Raw genomic sequence first — 17,126 nt, forward strand, 5'->3', positions numbered from 1 at the left:
AGCATGTTGCTGGGAGTCCGGGCTTCTTTATGATACTCTCTCTCTAATCAGGCCATTAAGCCCTGTTAATGGGAGAAAATAACCAAAAGGAAAATTTCAGGTGTGTGAGAACCTAAAGAAGTTTCTTGAACTTTTTAAAAATTGAGTTTTTATTCAGTTTTTTTTTCTCATTTCACATTTTTTTTTTTTATTGTTTTGGAAGTGTAGAACTTTATTTCAGTTTTTCAATTGGCCGTACTAGAAATTCAGCTATGCTTTTAATTTAACAAAGTCTAGGGTTAAGTATCCTATCCCTCAATTTTGTAAAAAGTTTAAGAATTTGACAACAGTTCACTCTGATCTTTCCCTTCCCAGTCATATATTCTTATTGTCTAATACTTCAATTTTCTACTACTATTCTGTTGACAGTATTTGTTCGGGTTAACCCGTATGCTTATAATTTATTTGTTTACCTTTTCTTTTGCACTTCAAAGTTCTGTTGACCCCATTTTCCTCTTCCTTCAAGTATATCCTTTAGAACTTTCTTTAGAGCAGATATCTTTGTGGTAACTATGTATAAATATTTCTATTTTCTATCTTGAAAGAGAATTTTGCTCTATGCACAATTCTAGGTTGATAGCTATCATCTTTTAATTAGTTGATTGTTACCTTGGCTTCTATATTTCGGATGAGAAATCTGCAGTAATTTTGCTTTTCTTTCCTTTGTATTAATATTAGCAATTAATCCAAAGCAGTAGGTGGTATGTCCTTTTTCACTGTGTGCTTTCCAGACCTTCTCTTTGTTATTCTGTAATGTTATTACAGTCATATGGGTTTGATTTATTTATACTTATACCATTGGGTGTATGTTTATGTTATGCTTCTTGGATCTTTGGATCCATACTTTTCATCAGTTTTGTAAAATTCTTGTGCTCGCTTTGGCAGCACATATACTAAAAAAGACTTTTGTAAAATTCTCAACTGTTACTTTAAAAATATTTTCTCTCACTTATCTTTTTGTTTCCTCTGTGATTCAGATTTGACATCTGTTAATTAGATCAGGGGCTGACAGACTTTTTCTGGAAAGGGCTTCTCAGGCCACATACAGTCTCTGCTGCATATTCATTGTTATTTTTTTATTTTAAAAGTATAAAACCATTCCGAGCTCACAGAAAGATATACTTAGCAATAGATATGCTAGACTTTTTCTCTTTTGCATGGCCCTTAATCTCTCATATTTTTCATATCCTTATCTGTTTGCTGCATTGTATATCAAATCATTTTATTTATCTTTTAGTTTCACAATTCTCTCTTCAATTATAGTGCTATATTCATTGAATTCAACAAATATATATTCTTATTCCAGATATTCCATATTTGAGGAAAGCTAGAGAACTTCACTAAGGTTATTTTTTTTTTTTCTATGTAAAGATTTGTGCTTAATGTGTTAGCCCCAAACACAGCTTTCCCACTTCACTACTGTTCCAAATTTTAATCCGCCCTGCTCTTGCCACAGAAATACACCTCCAGGCCACTTCCATCCTCCCTTGCTGGCTGCCAGTTTCTACAGGTAGGCTCCCTGATGTACTGGCTCCTCAGAGCTCTGATCCCGCTGCTACCCCTGCAGCCTGGCCCTTGGCTGCCCGAGCCCACTCGGGCCCCAGGTCCTGGGTGCTGTCACAGTCTCCCAAGCCAGAGCTCTAGATTGCTGTACCTCGGGCCCTAGTCAGCTCCAAAATCAACCCACACTTGATTGTTGTGGGAAACAAAAGTCATTGGAGACTTGCTACAGTTTGTGAGAACAAACCTACTACAAAGAGTGCGTACCATCCAGGGTGTGGTTGCTGGGTCGCTGGCAGATCCCTTACAGCTTCTGATCGGTTGTAATACCAGAAATAAAAGTCCTGTGTTAGTCTGTATTCAAAAAGAAAGCTTTTCAAATAAGCCCTTTCACAAGGCATTGTTCATTGGATAGGGAAGCGGTGACAATATATTTTAAAATATTTTTCAATATATTCTTGACAGTAGATTTTTCTCAAATTTATTGTGTTTTGAGGTTCTCGTTTAGTGATATTTTTACTTTTCATGGTGTTTTTATTAAAAATTCCCCGGTGCTTTTACCTAATGCCATTACTAAAATAATCAGTATTTAAAAGAAAGTAGTGAGCAACATTGCAGTATGTTATGAACATCACTGTACACCAGCACTGAATTTGATATTTGGTGTAAGGATTTTTTATGTCTAATAAATACATATATTTTTTTGGTTCAGAAAAATGTCTGATCGGGAAGAAGAATTTGGTGCTCAGAATGCTGTTACTGCGTCAGAAGAAAATGATGATGCTTTTGAGACTATCAATGTTCCAGTTTCCTCGGAGGAGCTTCCAGAGTCAGGTCAAGCAGAAGGCAGTGAATCTGAAGTCACACCATCCAGTGAAGGCCACACAACACATGTTAAAGAGGAAAATGACCAGAGCTTCTTGAACAAGGAGCCAGAAGATGAAGAACAACTCATAGAAGAAGTTTTGTTCCCCAAACGAGTTTCATACTCTCGAAGAAATTCTGTAAAGCACAAGTTCACTAAACATGACAATGCAGTGCAGTCAGCCAAACAGTTTTCACATGCTGGATCTCTGGCATTTCTGGATAAGATAAAGGCGATAAAGGAATCTCTGAAAGCATCAATGAAAGATCCTTTAGCAACAGGTATTACTTAGGGAAGACAGGAATCTCTTTTCCTCGTTTTGAAGAATGGTTGCTTTTTCAAATTTATTTTGCTTGAAGATTTGTTTTATATTTGATATTGCGTACTTTTCCTTCCCTTCACCCACCAAACCTCTGTAGCCACTACCACTTAATCTCTTAATTAAGTGTGAAGGTACTCTATTCTATAGTATCTGTTTTCCCTGAATAGATGAACACCATTACATTTTAAGTTGATATTGATCCATCTTTCCTAAATAAAGTAGGTTTTTAAAATGTTTAGGGACCTGGTAAAATGGGCAAATTCTTGAGTACAATTGTCGTTCTTTTGCATACCTCTTTGGAATTACTTGTTCGTAGCTAGATAGAGTTGGAAGGGAACTTGACTCCAGATTTCTTAGTTTCATATCCAGAGTTCATTCCTCATATCTCGTTACTTATATATATTTCCACACTTTTTCTTAGTGTTAACTTTATATTTAGCTTCAGAAAAATTGTTGTCTTGAATTGTTGTTTATTTTATTTTATTTTTATATTGTTTAATTTTAAAGGCATAAGATTCATGGCGTGTAGGAGTTACCACTACATTGTTGGTAAAAAAGCCAAAGTGGAGCAGCAAGAAAGTGGTTACATCTAGAACCAGCTTAGTTGGCTGATTAACGGACTGCTACTTCTCTCTCTTGTCCATAAGTTTTGAAATTTTTCATCCATAGGGTGGTGAATATGGGGCCATCTTTTAACAATAATAACAGCAGGTTGTTTGGCTGATGAAATGTAGCTTTTGAATCCAGTGGAGTAGTTTACCCTTGTGTGGTGTATCCATACAAGAGAAGAATGAGAAGGAAGGAGAAGAAATTAATTAAGCCCTATTATACCTAACTGAAGCTGTTATCCCTTGTTTTCACTATTCACTATAAATTTGGTCTCCATTTGTTTATTTGTTTTTTAAAGTAACCTCTGTACCCAACATGGGGCTCAAACTCACAACCCCGAGATCAAGAATCACATGCTGTACTGACTGAGCCAGCCAGGCGCCCGTGGGCTCCATTTTTTGGTATTTCTGTGATTGCAGGATAGTAGTTTATAACAAATACTTAGGGATTAGAATAAAGTTGTCTTAGTCCTGTACTTTTTGAGGCTCACAAATTCATACACCTCCCTTTCCCAGAGCTTAGGAAGTCACTGTTATGAAAATGTTAAAATATATTAACCATAGAATTTTGAATCCATAAAACAACTAGAATAGCCTTCTGATGACTTAACATCTATGAAAGTGTTTTCTTTGTTGATAGCTGTGAAAGTAAATTTTAACAATCTCAAAGAACCTTAGCATCAACAGTGCCTGGTTAAATTTCATTCTGAGATTATTGATAAAAGTCTCATTTAGCTTTATGAAAATTGTTATGTGTCAGGCATCTAGAAATATATAAAACTTTTTCAGCCTACAGTTTGTACTCTGCCCTCCATCTTACTTATTGATCTTCTCCATTAAAACTTAAAGTCAGTAGATGTAAAAGAAGAAAGTTTACCCCATTATATTAAACTTTTGAAAAGTTTTTATTATTAATATGTAAGTGTCTTGAATTGCTATTTTATAGAATGGCTAGTGAGCCACGTAATGCCTATTTTTGTGAAAAGTAGATTAGTGTGTAGTTATTCTAAATATTTGTAATTAAGAGTGTTTTTTCTGTTTCTCATTTTAGTAACTGTAGACATAAATCAATTATGGAAAGAAGAATGGATTTAGAGATCTTTTACTTTGAAAATTTCTCTATTGGATTTTCTTTTTTTTTTTTTTAAAAAAAAAGATTGTATTTATTTATTCATGAGAGAGAGAGAGAGAGAGAGAGAGAGAGAGAGGCAGAGACACAGGCAGAGGGAGAGCAGGCTCCCTGCAGGGAGCCTGATATGGGACTTGATCCCAGGACCCCAGGATCATACCCCAGGCCGAAGGCAGGCACTAAACCACTGAGCCACCCAGGAATCCCCCTCTATTGGATTTTCTTAACTTGATGAGTATGCACTGATTTACTGATGCATGCTATCGATATGTAACCAAAGTGTGCACATCATAAGTTCAGGGACACCTTGTAGGTCTCAGGGTCTCCTGTTCCAGTACTCAGTACACAAAAATGCTTGATTTTCTGAGCTGTTCCCGTATTTATATCTGAGAATATAATACTAGATGCCAATACCAGATTAGTACCAATTAACACCAAATATTGGGAATCTTTAAAAGCAGTTTAGTTTTCCTATTTCTTGTGCTATTCTGACTGAAGAGTTAATTCTAAATGTGCACTGATACCCATAGCAGAGAATGGAAAAAGGATCTGAACTTTAAGCTGGAGTTGGGGTGCAGGTGTTGACCACTGATGCTAATTATTGAGATTCTGGATTAATCTGCAAAATAAAATCTGAATGTCATTTCCTGTAGATATTAAAATGTAACTCTTATCATGGAGGTGCAGTAGGGGAACATGGCAGGGGCAATCTGCCTTCAATATTATTAAAAATTGTCCCATAATTCTCTGTTTATGGACTGTAGGTTGCTGACCCTTGCTTTTGACTATGATTCTTTTCTCTTTTTATCTACAGTAAAAGTTGTGCTTTTTCCTGTGGGCCAGGAAATTATAATGCCTTTTAAAATAGACACCATTGTAAAATACCTCAAGGATCATTTTTCATACCAATTACTTATTCCATCCAATATACTGCAGATAAGATATGCAGGTAAGTTTGGAAGCTAACAAAACCTACCAAGACTTCTTTAGCTTTACCAGTAAATAATCAAGATCTTTGATTTGTTAAAATATATTGTTATCTTCTGTTGGAACATTATATTGTGATTCTGCATTCATTTGACACATTTTTATTGAGGCTATATATATATTTTATTTATTCATGAGAGACAGAGAGGCAGAGACACAGGCAGAGGGAGAAGCAGGCTCCATGCAGGGCCTGACATGGGACTCATTCCCAGGACCCCCGGGGTCACGCCCTGGGCTGAAGGCAGCGCCAAACCACTGAGCCACCCGGGCTGCCCCCTATTGAGTATATATTTGTTCTAAATACTTAGCTAAGAACTGAGGATGTAAAGAAACATGAAACAAAATCTTTGTTCTCAAATTGTTTATAGACTAGTCAGAAAGACAATGTATGCAATAGTTACCACATAATGTGTAAATGTTTTTTAATGGAGATAAGCACAAAACACTCTGAGAACAGAGAGGAAGGAAAGTGGGAGATTCTAAAAAGCTTCATTTAATGAAAGTGATAATACTTGTGCTTAGTCCCAAAGGGGTGAGAAAATCTGGGACTTTGGGGAAGTGATAAGTTTAGAGTGGCTAGAAGTAGATTCTCTGTGAGGACTGGGAGGCAATGAGGTTGAGAGAAGTAGATGAGGAATGAGAATAAGAAGAGGACTAAAAATGGTTTATCTGTCAGACTTTATACGCTAAGGTCAATTCACAATCCTATGATGTTCAAGTTTATTTATATTTTGTGGGCAATACTGAGTAACCCACTTTATTGTAGCCTTATGTCATGAGAGGACTTGGTATTTGTAACTGTGATAGAGGGAGTGAGAGCAACATGGCTAAATAAATGCTTCTATAGAATATGTCTGCACAGAGGCTAATATTTTAGTTTAAAAAGTTTTGCTCTTAACTTATAAAATGCCACACACAAAAAAGGTTTCCATGGAGATAAGAATACTTTTTTGTGGGAAAATCCTAAACACTAAAAAGAGGGTAAGCCTTACCTATTAAATTCCTCATCAAATCAAAGAAAAAACAATAAGTTCAATTTCAAAATTATTTTTAAAAAACTATTATAATGAATGTGCTACAAATTAAGATGCTCATGCATTCAAACAACTGACTATTAAAGCTTGGATAGGGAAACAACACGAACATTTAAATAATTACTAGTAATAACAATCACGATGGTTAATTTATTAAGACTTACCATGTGCTAGTCCATCTACAAGATATTTTGCGTCATTATCACATTATCATTCAGTCCACACAATAACCCTTTGAGGTAGGTATTTTATTAACTTTTTTTTTGAAGGAAGGAAACTAAAGCTTGAGAAAGTTGTACAAATTCACGCAGCTAATGAGTGACAGGGTCTGAACTTAAATATACGTATGACTCCAAAAAGGATATTTGAAACTGCTTGGCATTAACTATAAGATGAAGTTCCAAATTGGAGAAGAAAGAGCACTTTGAGAATGGAGTAACTAGCCAGTGGTATCTGAGACTGTTCTTTGTACTTCATGACCTTCATTCGCTGTATTGTAAGTGGCGGCATCTCCACTGGGTACCGGGCTTACGTGAGCCACGACAGTAAAAAGCGGATTCTGTGTCAGCTTCCCTCTAACATAGGTGCTTTCTTCTCGTCCGCGAATTGGAGTTCAAATTTGGTGGGACTAAGCCTACTACACAAGCCAGAGGAGTGAAGAGGGCTCTGGGCATCTGTATTAGTTTCCTGTGGCTGTTGTAAAAATTAACCACAAGTTTAGTAACACGTGATTCCTCTTAGAGTCCCGAGTGCCGGCAATTGTAGGCCAGTTTCACTCAAATGCAGCCAACCTGTGGGCAGGGCTGTTCCTCCTCTGGGGGCCCTGGGGAGAATCTGCTCCTTGTCTTCTCCAGCTCCTAGAGTTGTACACCTTGCATGGCCCCTTCCCCCATCTGTAAAGCAAGCAGCAGAGCATCTTCAAATCTCTCTCTGCTTCTGGTTTATCATCTTCTCCTCTGTAGTCAAATCTCCCTTCCATCCTATCTAAGGGCATTTGGAATAAGTTCTGGGGATTAGGACATGGATATATTCTGGAGCCATTATTCAACCTATCACAAAGTCCATATAATATTCATATTAATTTTTTAAGTTAAGAATTTGGGATGTGAAATTGAAACTCAAGGAACTTTGTGCTTTCTTAAACATAGCTAAAGTAGGCTGCGGTATCAGATATTATTTCTAAGAAGGAGGGTAACAAAACCTTTGCTATGTTTAAATTCTTAATTGTAATTTAGGAAGACCATGCATTGGAAGAGTGATATAGATTCTATCAAAACAGCAGCCATTAACATTATGCATATTTTTTATTCCTTAAAATAGAGAAGTAAAATTTGGGTCAATTTATAGAATAAACCAATAAAAGGAGATAGAACTAAAAAAAGACAAAAAATAACATAAAAATAGAGTGATGTACACTTTTTCCAGCACAGACCTGAGGCTTAACCCCACTTTTTCATGAATTTCTTTATATGAGTTTCTGACTATAGGAACAGAAGGGGAACGATGCAACTCTGAGTATATGCTTTTCTGTACTGGAGAGAGGGATGGGTATGAAAATCAAATTTTCCCTGATAAAGATATGTCCTGTGTTTACATATAACACACAGATTTTTTGGAGAGTCAATGTCTAGAATATGATTTTGCTCATAGAATATGGGTTTTTTTTGTTTTTGTTTTTAAATAGTTACGGAGTTTCATGGTTATTATGTATTTGTATTTCTGATGAGAAATCCTACGAGAGTTGTAGCTTATAATGCTGAATTCTTGCATCTTAACTTTTCCCATTGTGGAGTTTTCTGTACTAACATTACAGCAAGGAATGAACATCATCAATATTCTATTCAGTACTTGGGATCCCTGGGTGGCGCAACGGTTTGGCGCCTGCCTTTGGCCCAGGGCGCGATCCTGGAGACCCGGGATCGAATCCCACGTCGGGCTCCCGGTGCATGGAGCCTGTTTCTCCCTCTGCCTGTGTCTCTGCCTCTCTCTCTCTCTCTCTCTCTCTGTGTGTGTGTGTGTGTGACTATCATAAATAAAAATTAAAAAAAAAAAAAAAGAAGAAAAAATATTCTATTCAGTACTTAAACTATATGTGTTTATTATATAATCATCTTTGACATTTTCCATCCCCTTGAAATTAGTATGTATAGTTATTTCTTTGCCATACTTCTACGAATGCTTCTTCTTCTAATTTCATGTCATTTTTAGGAAGGATTCTTAAAAATAATGAGACTCTACTGCAATATGGAGCTAAGCCACAGGATATTGTACAGGTGGAAATCTTTTCTACAGATCCGGATCAATTTCCAATCAAAAGAATACATGGATTAACTGATGCCTCTCAAATCATAACTGTCAAAGTACAAACTGGTTAGTTATTTGATGTCTTTTAGATAAAGTATTTTAGAGTCCCTTTGTAGGTGAACTTTCATTCAATCTTGGTTTTACCTCCTTAGGCATTGCTCAGTACCAGGAGGTACCTGTTGAGATTATTAAATCTGACTTTCACAAACCATTTCTTGGTGGATTCAGACATAAAATAACAGGAATAGAATATCATAATGCTGGAACACAAACTGTACCTAAAAAGATTCCTGAAAAAGACAATGTATTTTGTAGAGATACCCAGGTAATATTTTTATTTTTCTATGTAGGTTTTTCAAACTGCAAATCAACAAATGTTCTGTGTACCTCTCTAAAATGGAAATTTTCCCCATTTGCAATGATTTGGATGGTGCTAGAGCATATTAGCTAAGCAAAATAAGCCAGTCAGAGAAAGACAAATACCATTCATTCTTTTTTTAAAAAAATTATGTATTTATTCAGAGAGAGAGAGAGGCAGAGACACAGGAGGAGGGAGAAGCAGGCTCCCTGCAGGAAGCCCGATGTGGGACTCAGGACTCGATTTGGGGTCTCCAGGATCACACCCCAGGCTGCAGGCGGCTAAACCACTGCGCCACCGGGGCTGCCCAATACCATTCATTCTTATGTAGATTTCATTCCTATGTAGAATTTAGGAAACAAAAGAGAGAGACAGAGAAAGAGGCAAATCAAAAAAACAGACTTAACTATAAAGAACAAATTGACAATTTGGGAAGGGAGTGAAGGGAATAGGTAAGTAGGTGATTGAGATTACGGAGTACACTTGTCATGATGAGCACCTTGTCATGATGAGCACCGGGTCATGTATAAAAGTGTTCATTCACTATATTGTACACCTGAAACTAATATTACACTGTATGTTAACTAACTGGAATTCAAATAAAAACTTAAAAAAATAAATTAAAATCTTCCAAGGAATTATATGGTAATTCATATAATAACAGAAAATTAAGAACACAGGAAAATGTACTCTTTACTCACTGATATGTCTATATTGTGGATATTTAAATAAATGTTTATGTTTTTATTTTAGACAGTTTTTCTGAGAAAAAAGCTCCAACAAACTACAAATACAACATCCACACAGATGACTAAAATTGGTGTGTATGTATCAAATATGACTGATAAACTGGTGATACCAGGAAAATATTTTTCAGCAGCAGAATACCACGCTCAAAGATTACAGGCGGTAAGAGAATGTTTATTATGAGTAAATACTAAAAATGAAATAAATGAGCCAGTTGTTCTGTGCGTGTCTACATGTGTTTTCTTAAGCCACACCAGCTTATAAAACAACCCACATGAGTGTTCTTAAAGAAAAAATTATTCATAACACATGTTAAAGATGATAAGGAAGACTTTATTTAAGAGGGGCTAGTACAGTGGAGTTTTGTGGAAGGGAAGAGAGATTGGGTTCAACTCTAAATATAAGGAAAAGTGGGAATTTATAGCCAAGGGGTAGGGTACGGGTCAATGGTGGAAAATTACTAAAACATCAGGAGTAAGGGGAGAGTAAAGCATTCTAACAGGGTCTTTCACTGAGTGGTTAGGCGTCATCTGGGGGGATATGTTTTAAGATGAGGAACCTGATCAAATGAGGGAGGGATTCTCCTTAAACTTGACTTAGCAGGACTTGGGGAAAATCAAACAATGCGGAGATGATCACAGAAGCCAAGAGTTGAAGCCTAATTGAGAAACTGCTCAGAGGAGCTTGATCAGAGTTTGGTCAAGGAGAGAGTCTTTATCAGTGTGAGTTATGTTTCACAGGTATTAAAGGCAGGTTTTATCTCCATTTTCCCCTCCGTAAAAGGAACCAGAACTCTAAATGCTCCTAGTCCTTTCCTTATGCTTGCAGAGCCCCAGGGATTTGTGTGTTACCTCTGGCCATTATTAGCTTTGTCTTCTCTTTACCTTGGCCTTAATCCTTGGTATAGTAGAGTCACCTACGGAGCTTTCCAGAGTAATTGAGAGCAACAGGATACTAAAGTCTGCTTTCTTTGATATATATTAATATATAGCTCCTCCAACTTCTTTATGTTATTGTTTGCATGGTCTTTTTCTATCCTTTTACTTTCAACCTATTTTGAGTCTTAATCTAGAATGTGTGTTTTATAGACAGCGTATAATTGGATCTTATCTTTTTATGCAGTCTAATAATCTCTACTTTGTGATTGGAATGTCTAATACATTTGTTTTAATGTTATTATTGATAAGATTGGATGGTATCAAACACTTGCTACTTGTTTTCTCTATGTCAGATGTCTCTCTCATCCTCTCTTTTTCCTTTACTGTCTTCTTTTATGTTACATAGGTATTTTCTAATGTACCATTTTAATTCTTTTGTTTTTATTCCATTTAAAACTTTTATTTTCAATAAAATATATGCTTTTTTAAAAAGTATACAATTTAATGATTTTTTTTTTTTACTATAGAAACAGTTACACAACATTTTAGAACATTGTCATCATCCCCAGAAAAAATTCCTGGACCCACCAGCAGTCAGTCCCTATTTCCATCCAATGTTTTCTGCCTTGGGAGACCACTAATCCACTTTCTGCCTCTATCAGTTTAACTATTCTGGATATTTCATATACGTGGAATCATACAATATGTAGTTTTTTGTGATTGGCTTTTAAAAATATATATTTTTGGGGATCCCTGGGTGGCTCAGCAGTTTAGCGCCTGCCTTTGGCCCAGGGCGCGATCCTGGAGTCCCGGGATCGAGTCCCATGTCGGGCTCCCGGCATGGAGCCTGCCTCTCCCTCTCCCTCTCCCTCTGCCTGTGCCTCTGCCTCTCTCTATGTCTATCATAAATAAATAAAATCTTTTAAAAAATAATAAAAATAAAAATAAATATTTTTAAACATAGCATAATGTTTTCAAGACTCATCCGTGTTGTGACATGTATCAATACTTCATTCTATTATATTGCAGAATAATATTCCATTGAATATACTCAATTAGGTATATATTGTATCCATGCCAATGCATATACTGTATGTTGTCTGTTTATGGGTTGATGGACATTTTCATGTGGACATATGTTTTCATTTCTCTTGAGACCATTTTAAAGAACTACCAGACTGTTTTCCAGAGCAGCTGCACCATTTTATGTCCCACGAGCAGGATATGAGGATTCCAGTATCTTCACATCCTCATCAATACTTGTTATTTCTGTGTTTTTCGTTATAGCTCTCCTAGTGAGTGTGAAGGGTCGTCTCATTGTGGTTTTGATTTCTATACCCTGATGGCTAATGATATTGAATATCTTTTCATGTGCTTAATAGCAACATTTACATTGGTGCAGACATTTTTGATTATGATGACTTGGGGGAGGTGCTACTGTACTTTAATGAGTAGAGGACAAGGATGCTGCCAAACATCCTGTAAGCATAAAAACTCCACCCCCACTGCAACAGATGATTATCTGGTCCAAAGTATCAACAGTGTCATTGCTGAAATCTGCTTTAGAGAGTCTGTCTCTAGCACAGAAGGTAGCCATTGATGTCTCCACTCAATTTTTTTTTTTTTTGGTTGTTGTCTTCCTATTCGTAAGTCTGGCTTCCTAAGGGTTGTCCCTGGTTTAGCAAAGCATAATGGTTAGGTAGTGACTGATCAGAGGCTGTGTTCAAGTCCCTTGATCTAGTAAAGCTTCCACTTTTGCTAATGGACTCATGTGTGGATTGGAGGATGCATTCAAAGTTCAGACAAGTTGAGTTTCTGTTCATCTTGGCTTTTACTTTCTGCTGGGTTTTCTTGTATTTGTTCTGCACAAGGCCTCACGGTTAGCCTGGGATATTGAAGGGGGGGCCTTTTCTGCTTGCTCCTAGTATGTGTTTACCCTGTACCTGTGTTCCGCCCAGGCTACCAGGCATGCTGGGGAGGTTATGGTGGCTCCCTACGGCTGTCTCACTTTCCTGATGTCCCTGATTAATTTCTGGCCACTCACCTGTCTGTTGCTTGCTCTGGAAGACCCTTACGGCTGAGTTGCTGGCCATTTTTTTGTTGTTGTTGTTTCTTTTTGGTTTTTTGGATTGAGTTTACTGTTGTTTGTGACATTGCTCAGAGAATATGGAGTTTTTTCCTTGCCTTACCTTAAATCAATTTAGCGGCCTGAAAGTAGACACAGATGAAGCCAGGGATTAGGGGAAGGAGGCTATGAGAGCAACCCTAAGTTGAAATGCCACAGACTGTCAGTGTTCCTACTTGAAGTTTAGTAATTTTTTTCAATAAACATTTATTTGATGTGTGGCTTTGGTCAATTTCCAGAATCCTGAAATGGCTATTTTTTAAATACAATTTTGTCCAGTTTTATCATTCTGGACAGAGTGTTTGCTGAGACTTTGACTTTTCTGATCTGGTAGTCCTGTCCCCAGGCCCAGATAGAATTTTCAAGGACTTATTTTGACAGGACATGACAGGATTTTTACAATTGGAATAAGATTTACAGGCATTCCCTGTCCATTTCGTGTGTGATGCTTGGAAAGTCAGCTGAACACCGCAGCTAGTGCAGGCGTTAAGGGTCTGGAGGAGGTAGGCTGGGCTGGTAGTTTGGAGGTCAAGGAGCCCAAGAACACGAAGGCTTCCCTCCATGCCCCAGTTCATTTGTTACGAGATCACGCATATAACAACTACCGTACTTTCACCACCTGCCAAGATCACTCTCAGCAGCCCTGTGCTTTGACTTGATTGTGTCCTGAGGAACCTGCCTCTGTGAGGAAGCCAGAGAAACCACAACCCATGCAACAGGACTCATTAACTTGAAGGAGGGGAAACCAACCAGGACAATTTGGTTAAGGGTGAAGTTGAAACAGAAATTTGATAAAAAGTAATGCTCTCATATTATTGGACTGGCTGGCGTATTTCCTCTCATTTTCCCACACGTATAGAGCACAGTTGAGAGCATGCCATGTGTCAAATTGTGTGTCTTGAATTCTTTACTGAATAGCTTCTGGATTGGGTTAAGCTTAAAGAATACCTACTTAGTTTCTTCCTACCCGAAGGTGCTCAACTGAATTGCGTAGTTTTAACACTTGGCAGTTGAAATGGAAAAGACCGCTTATTAGTGAAGAAAGAAGTAGCGCTGACTAGCAATCCTCCTTCTTCCGTGCTGGGTGTTTCTGGCTGATTCAGACTCAGTGTTAAGGGTCCTCTTGGATTATGACTCAGCTTTGCTGGGTCTCTAGCTCAGGGCATCATTTGAACAGAAGCAGCCCTTGATGATGACAAAGACTCAAGCCTTTTAGGCTAGTGCAACACAAGTACAAGTGTATGAAAAGTTACGGAATCTGTGCCAGACTATGTCAATGCAGTGCTCCTCTCATTGAAAAGTCTTCCTGTGAGAAAAAAAGTAACCAGATTAAATAATGTGATTTACATTGTGGTGCAGGGTTCCTGAGGACAATTGTATCCTGTTAAAAAGGTAAGAAGCAGTCTAGGCCAACAGTAGAATCGTAGGCCACATTATGAGTACCACTGTGAGAATTTAGTTTTTTAAAAAGATTTTATTTATTTATTTGAGAGACAGAGAGCACGAGCAGAAGAACAGGAGGAGAGGGAGAAGCAGACTCCCCCCCGCCAAGCAGGGAGCCCAACATGGGGCTCCATCTAAAGATCCCAGGATCAGGACCTGAGCCGAAGGCAGATGCTTAGCTGACTGAGCGAGCCACCCAGGCACCCGCCACTATGAGACTTTTAGACAGATTCCTCCCCACTCGATGTCTCTCTAGTGGTGATGGCTGTTAAATCACAAGATGTCCATTGCTCTTTACTACTTTCTTTTTGAGACTCTGAAGAAGCATCTGATTATTAGGGCCAAAGTTTGACTAATATTCAAGATACTAAAATTCTTTGAATTACTGTCTTACCAACTCAAAATTGTCCAGTACACCATATATTTCATGTTATTTATTTTTTCAAAATTAAACAATTTTTATTGAGCTATAATTGATACATAACAGTATTTTTTTTCAGGTATACAATTTGATATTTGTAGTACATGTGAAATGATCATCACAGTAAATCTAGTTACCATCTGTCCCCATACAAGGTTAACTTTTAGGATTTATTCTCATGACAACTTACAGGCATGCTTCATAATATAATTAACTATAGTCACCATGCTGCACGTTACATACCCATTTATTTTATAACCGGAAGATTTTACCTCTTGACTCCATTCATTTCACCTGTGCCCTAACCTTCTTCCCCTCTGGCAACCACCATTCTGTTCTTGACATCTATGATTTTTGTTTGTTCATTTGCTTTGTTTTTAGATCCCACATATTAACTGAAATCACATGGTATTTGTCTTTGACTTATTTTACTTATCAAAATTCCCTATAAGGTCCATCTATATTTTTACAAATGGCAAGATTTCATTCTTTATTATGGCTGAGTAGTATTCCATAGTGTGTATAGATATATTTATAGATATATAGATGTATAGATGTATATCTCGCATCCTTTTTATCCACTCATCCACCAATAGACACTTAGGTTGTTTCCATAGCTTGGCTATTCTAAATAATGTTGCAGTGAACATGGGGGTTCGTGTATCTTTTTGAATTAGTGTTTCTTTCTTTTTCTTTTCTTTTCTTTTTTTTTTTTTTTTTTTGGCCAAATACCCAGAGGTGGGGTTGCTGGGTCAAATGGTAGTTTTGTTTTTAATTTTTTGAGAAACCTCTATACTGTTTTCCATTGTGACTATATCAATTTACATTCTCACTACAGGGCACAAGGGTTCCCTTTCCTCCACATTCTCACCAACGCTTGTTACTTCTTATCTTCTTGATAATAGCCATTCTAACAGGTGTGAGGTGATATCTTACTGTAGTTTTGATTTGCATTTTCTAGATGATGAGTGATGTTCAGCATCTTGTCATGTGTCTGTTGGCCATCTATATGCATCTGGGGAAATGTCTATTTGAATCCTCTGTCCATTTTTAAATTAGATTGTTTTCTTGCTTTTGAGTTTTAGGAGTTGTTTATGTATTTTGGATATTAACTGCTTCTCAGATATATGATTGCAAATATTTTCTCCCATTCAGGAGGTTGTCTTTTCATTTTGTTGATGGTTTCCTTTGCTGTGCAGAAGCTTTTTAGTTTGATATAGTCCCACTTGTTTATTTTTGGTTTTGTTACCTTTGCATTTAGAGTCAGATTAAAAAAAAAATCATTGCCAAGACTGATGTCAAGTAGCTTACCACCTATGTTTCCTCCTAGGAGTTTTGTTTGTTTTGGGTCTTACATTCAAGTCTTTAATCCATTTTGAGTTAATTTGTGTGTGTGGTATGAGATAATACCTAGTTTCATTCTTTTGCATTTCAGTTTCCCCATTGTATATTCTTGCCTTCTCTGTCATAAATTAATTGACCATATATGTGGGGGTTTATTTCTGGGTTCTCTATTCTGTCCATTGATCTATATGTCTGTTTTTATGCCAATAGCATACTGTTTTGATTACTCTAGATTTGTAATGTAGTTTGAAATCAGGGAGCATGGTACCTCCAGCTTTGTCCCTTTAGTAACAAAGTTAAGAGGGATGTGGAATGTCTCTTCTTTGAAATTTAGCACGTTGGTTGTAAATCAAGGCTGGTTTTCTCTATCAACGTGACATACGTCCCCCTTGCAAGAATGGTATGTTTCATTCTTAGTTATCTAATTTGAAATAACAAAGTTTCTGGTAGATTATGATTTTAGAGAACTAGATTTCTCAGTAAGTAAGAAAATAGCAGTGACTCCAAGGAGGGGATTGTCAGGATATTTTATAGCTGCAGAATGTCCTTGAAAGAAATATTGTTTCCCATTAACTTCATAACTGACTTTATTAGGGCCTGTTATTCCATCCTGATAGGTTTTTATGTTCTCAGTCCAAACTAATTTTTGCTTTTTTACTGTACAGGGTTTGGATGGTGGCTCTGTGATGTCATATAATTTTTTAATAAGGAAGTAGGGAAAATGGATTAGGTGAGGAGGTGGAAATCTCTACAACACTTTCCAAACTCCAATACAATGATTTTAGAGGAATAAAAAAAATACAGGAACAAAGAATACATGAGAAAAGAGAAGAGTAAATGCCAGTCTATTATTTTAAAGTTGTAAAGAAGACAGAGAAATGTTAGCTTGACTTACTTAAACTGAGGAAGCGAAAATCTAAATGCCTGCCAAGGGGGATGGCATCAGGAACCAAACAGAATTGCCCCATGGAATCCTGGAACATGAATAGGAGGTTCAGAGGGGGTCGAAGTGGGATGTGAGG

The 17,126-nt window shown here is 37.1% G+C and overlaps 1 protein-coding gene across 20 annotated transcripts in view; it reads left to right on the forward strand.

The window, feature by feature from the left end:
• The window catches only part of LOC140593690 (IQ motif and ubiquitin-like domain-containing protein), a 133,186-nt gene that overhangs the window by 2,295 nt on the left and 113,765 nt on the right, over positions 1 to 17,126 (forward strand). For 10 of the 20 annotated variants that reach the window (XM_072762736.1, XM_072762754.1, XM_072762753.1 and 7 more), the window contains 5 exons: positions 2,252 to 2,685; positions 5,278 to 5,412; positions 8,693 to 8,854; positions 8,941 to 9,113; positions 9,900 to 10,055. In XM_072762736.1, coding sequence (XP_072618837.1) covers positions 2,252 to 2,685; positions 5,278 to 5,412; positions 8,693 to 8,854; positions 8,941 to 9,113; positions 9,900 to 10,055 — 1,060 coding nt within the window. Of the gene's footprint in view, positions 1 to 700; positions 1,385 to 1,495; positions 1,550 to 2,251; positions 2,686 to 5,277; positions 5,413 to 8,692; positions 8,855 to 8,940; positions 9,114 to 9,899; positions 10,056 to 17,126 lie in introns of those variants that run through there. The other 10 variants (XM_072762735.1, XM_072762741.1, XM_072762740.1 and 7 more) reach the window with 3 other exon arrangements.

This window comes from Vulpes vulpes, chromosome 7 (assembly GCF_048418805.1).
Source record: "Vulpes vulpes isolate BD-2025 chromosome 7, VulVul3, whole genome shotgun sequence".
NCBI lineage: Eukaryota > Metazoa > Chordata > Mammalia > Carnivora > Canidae > Vulpes > Vulpes vulpes.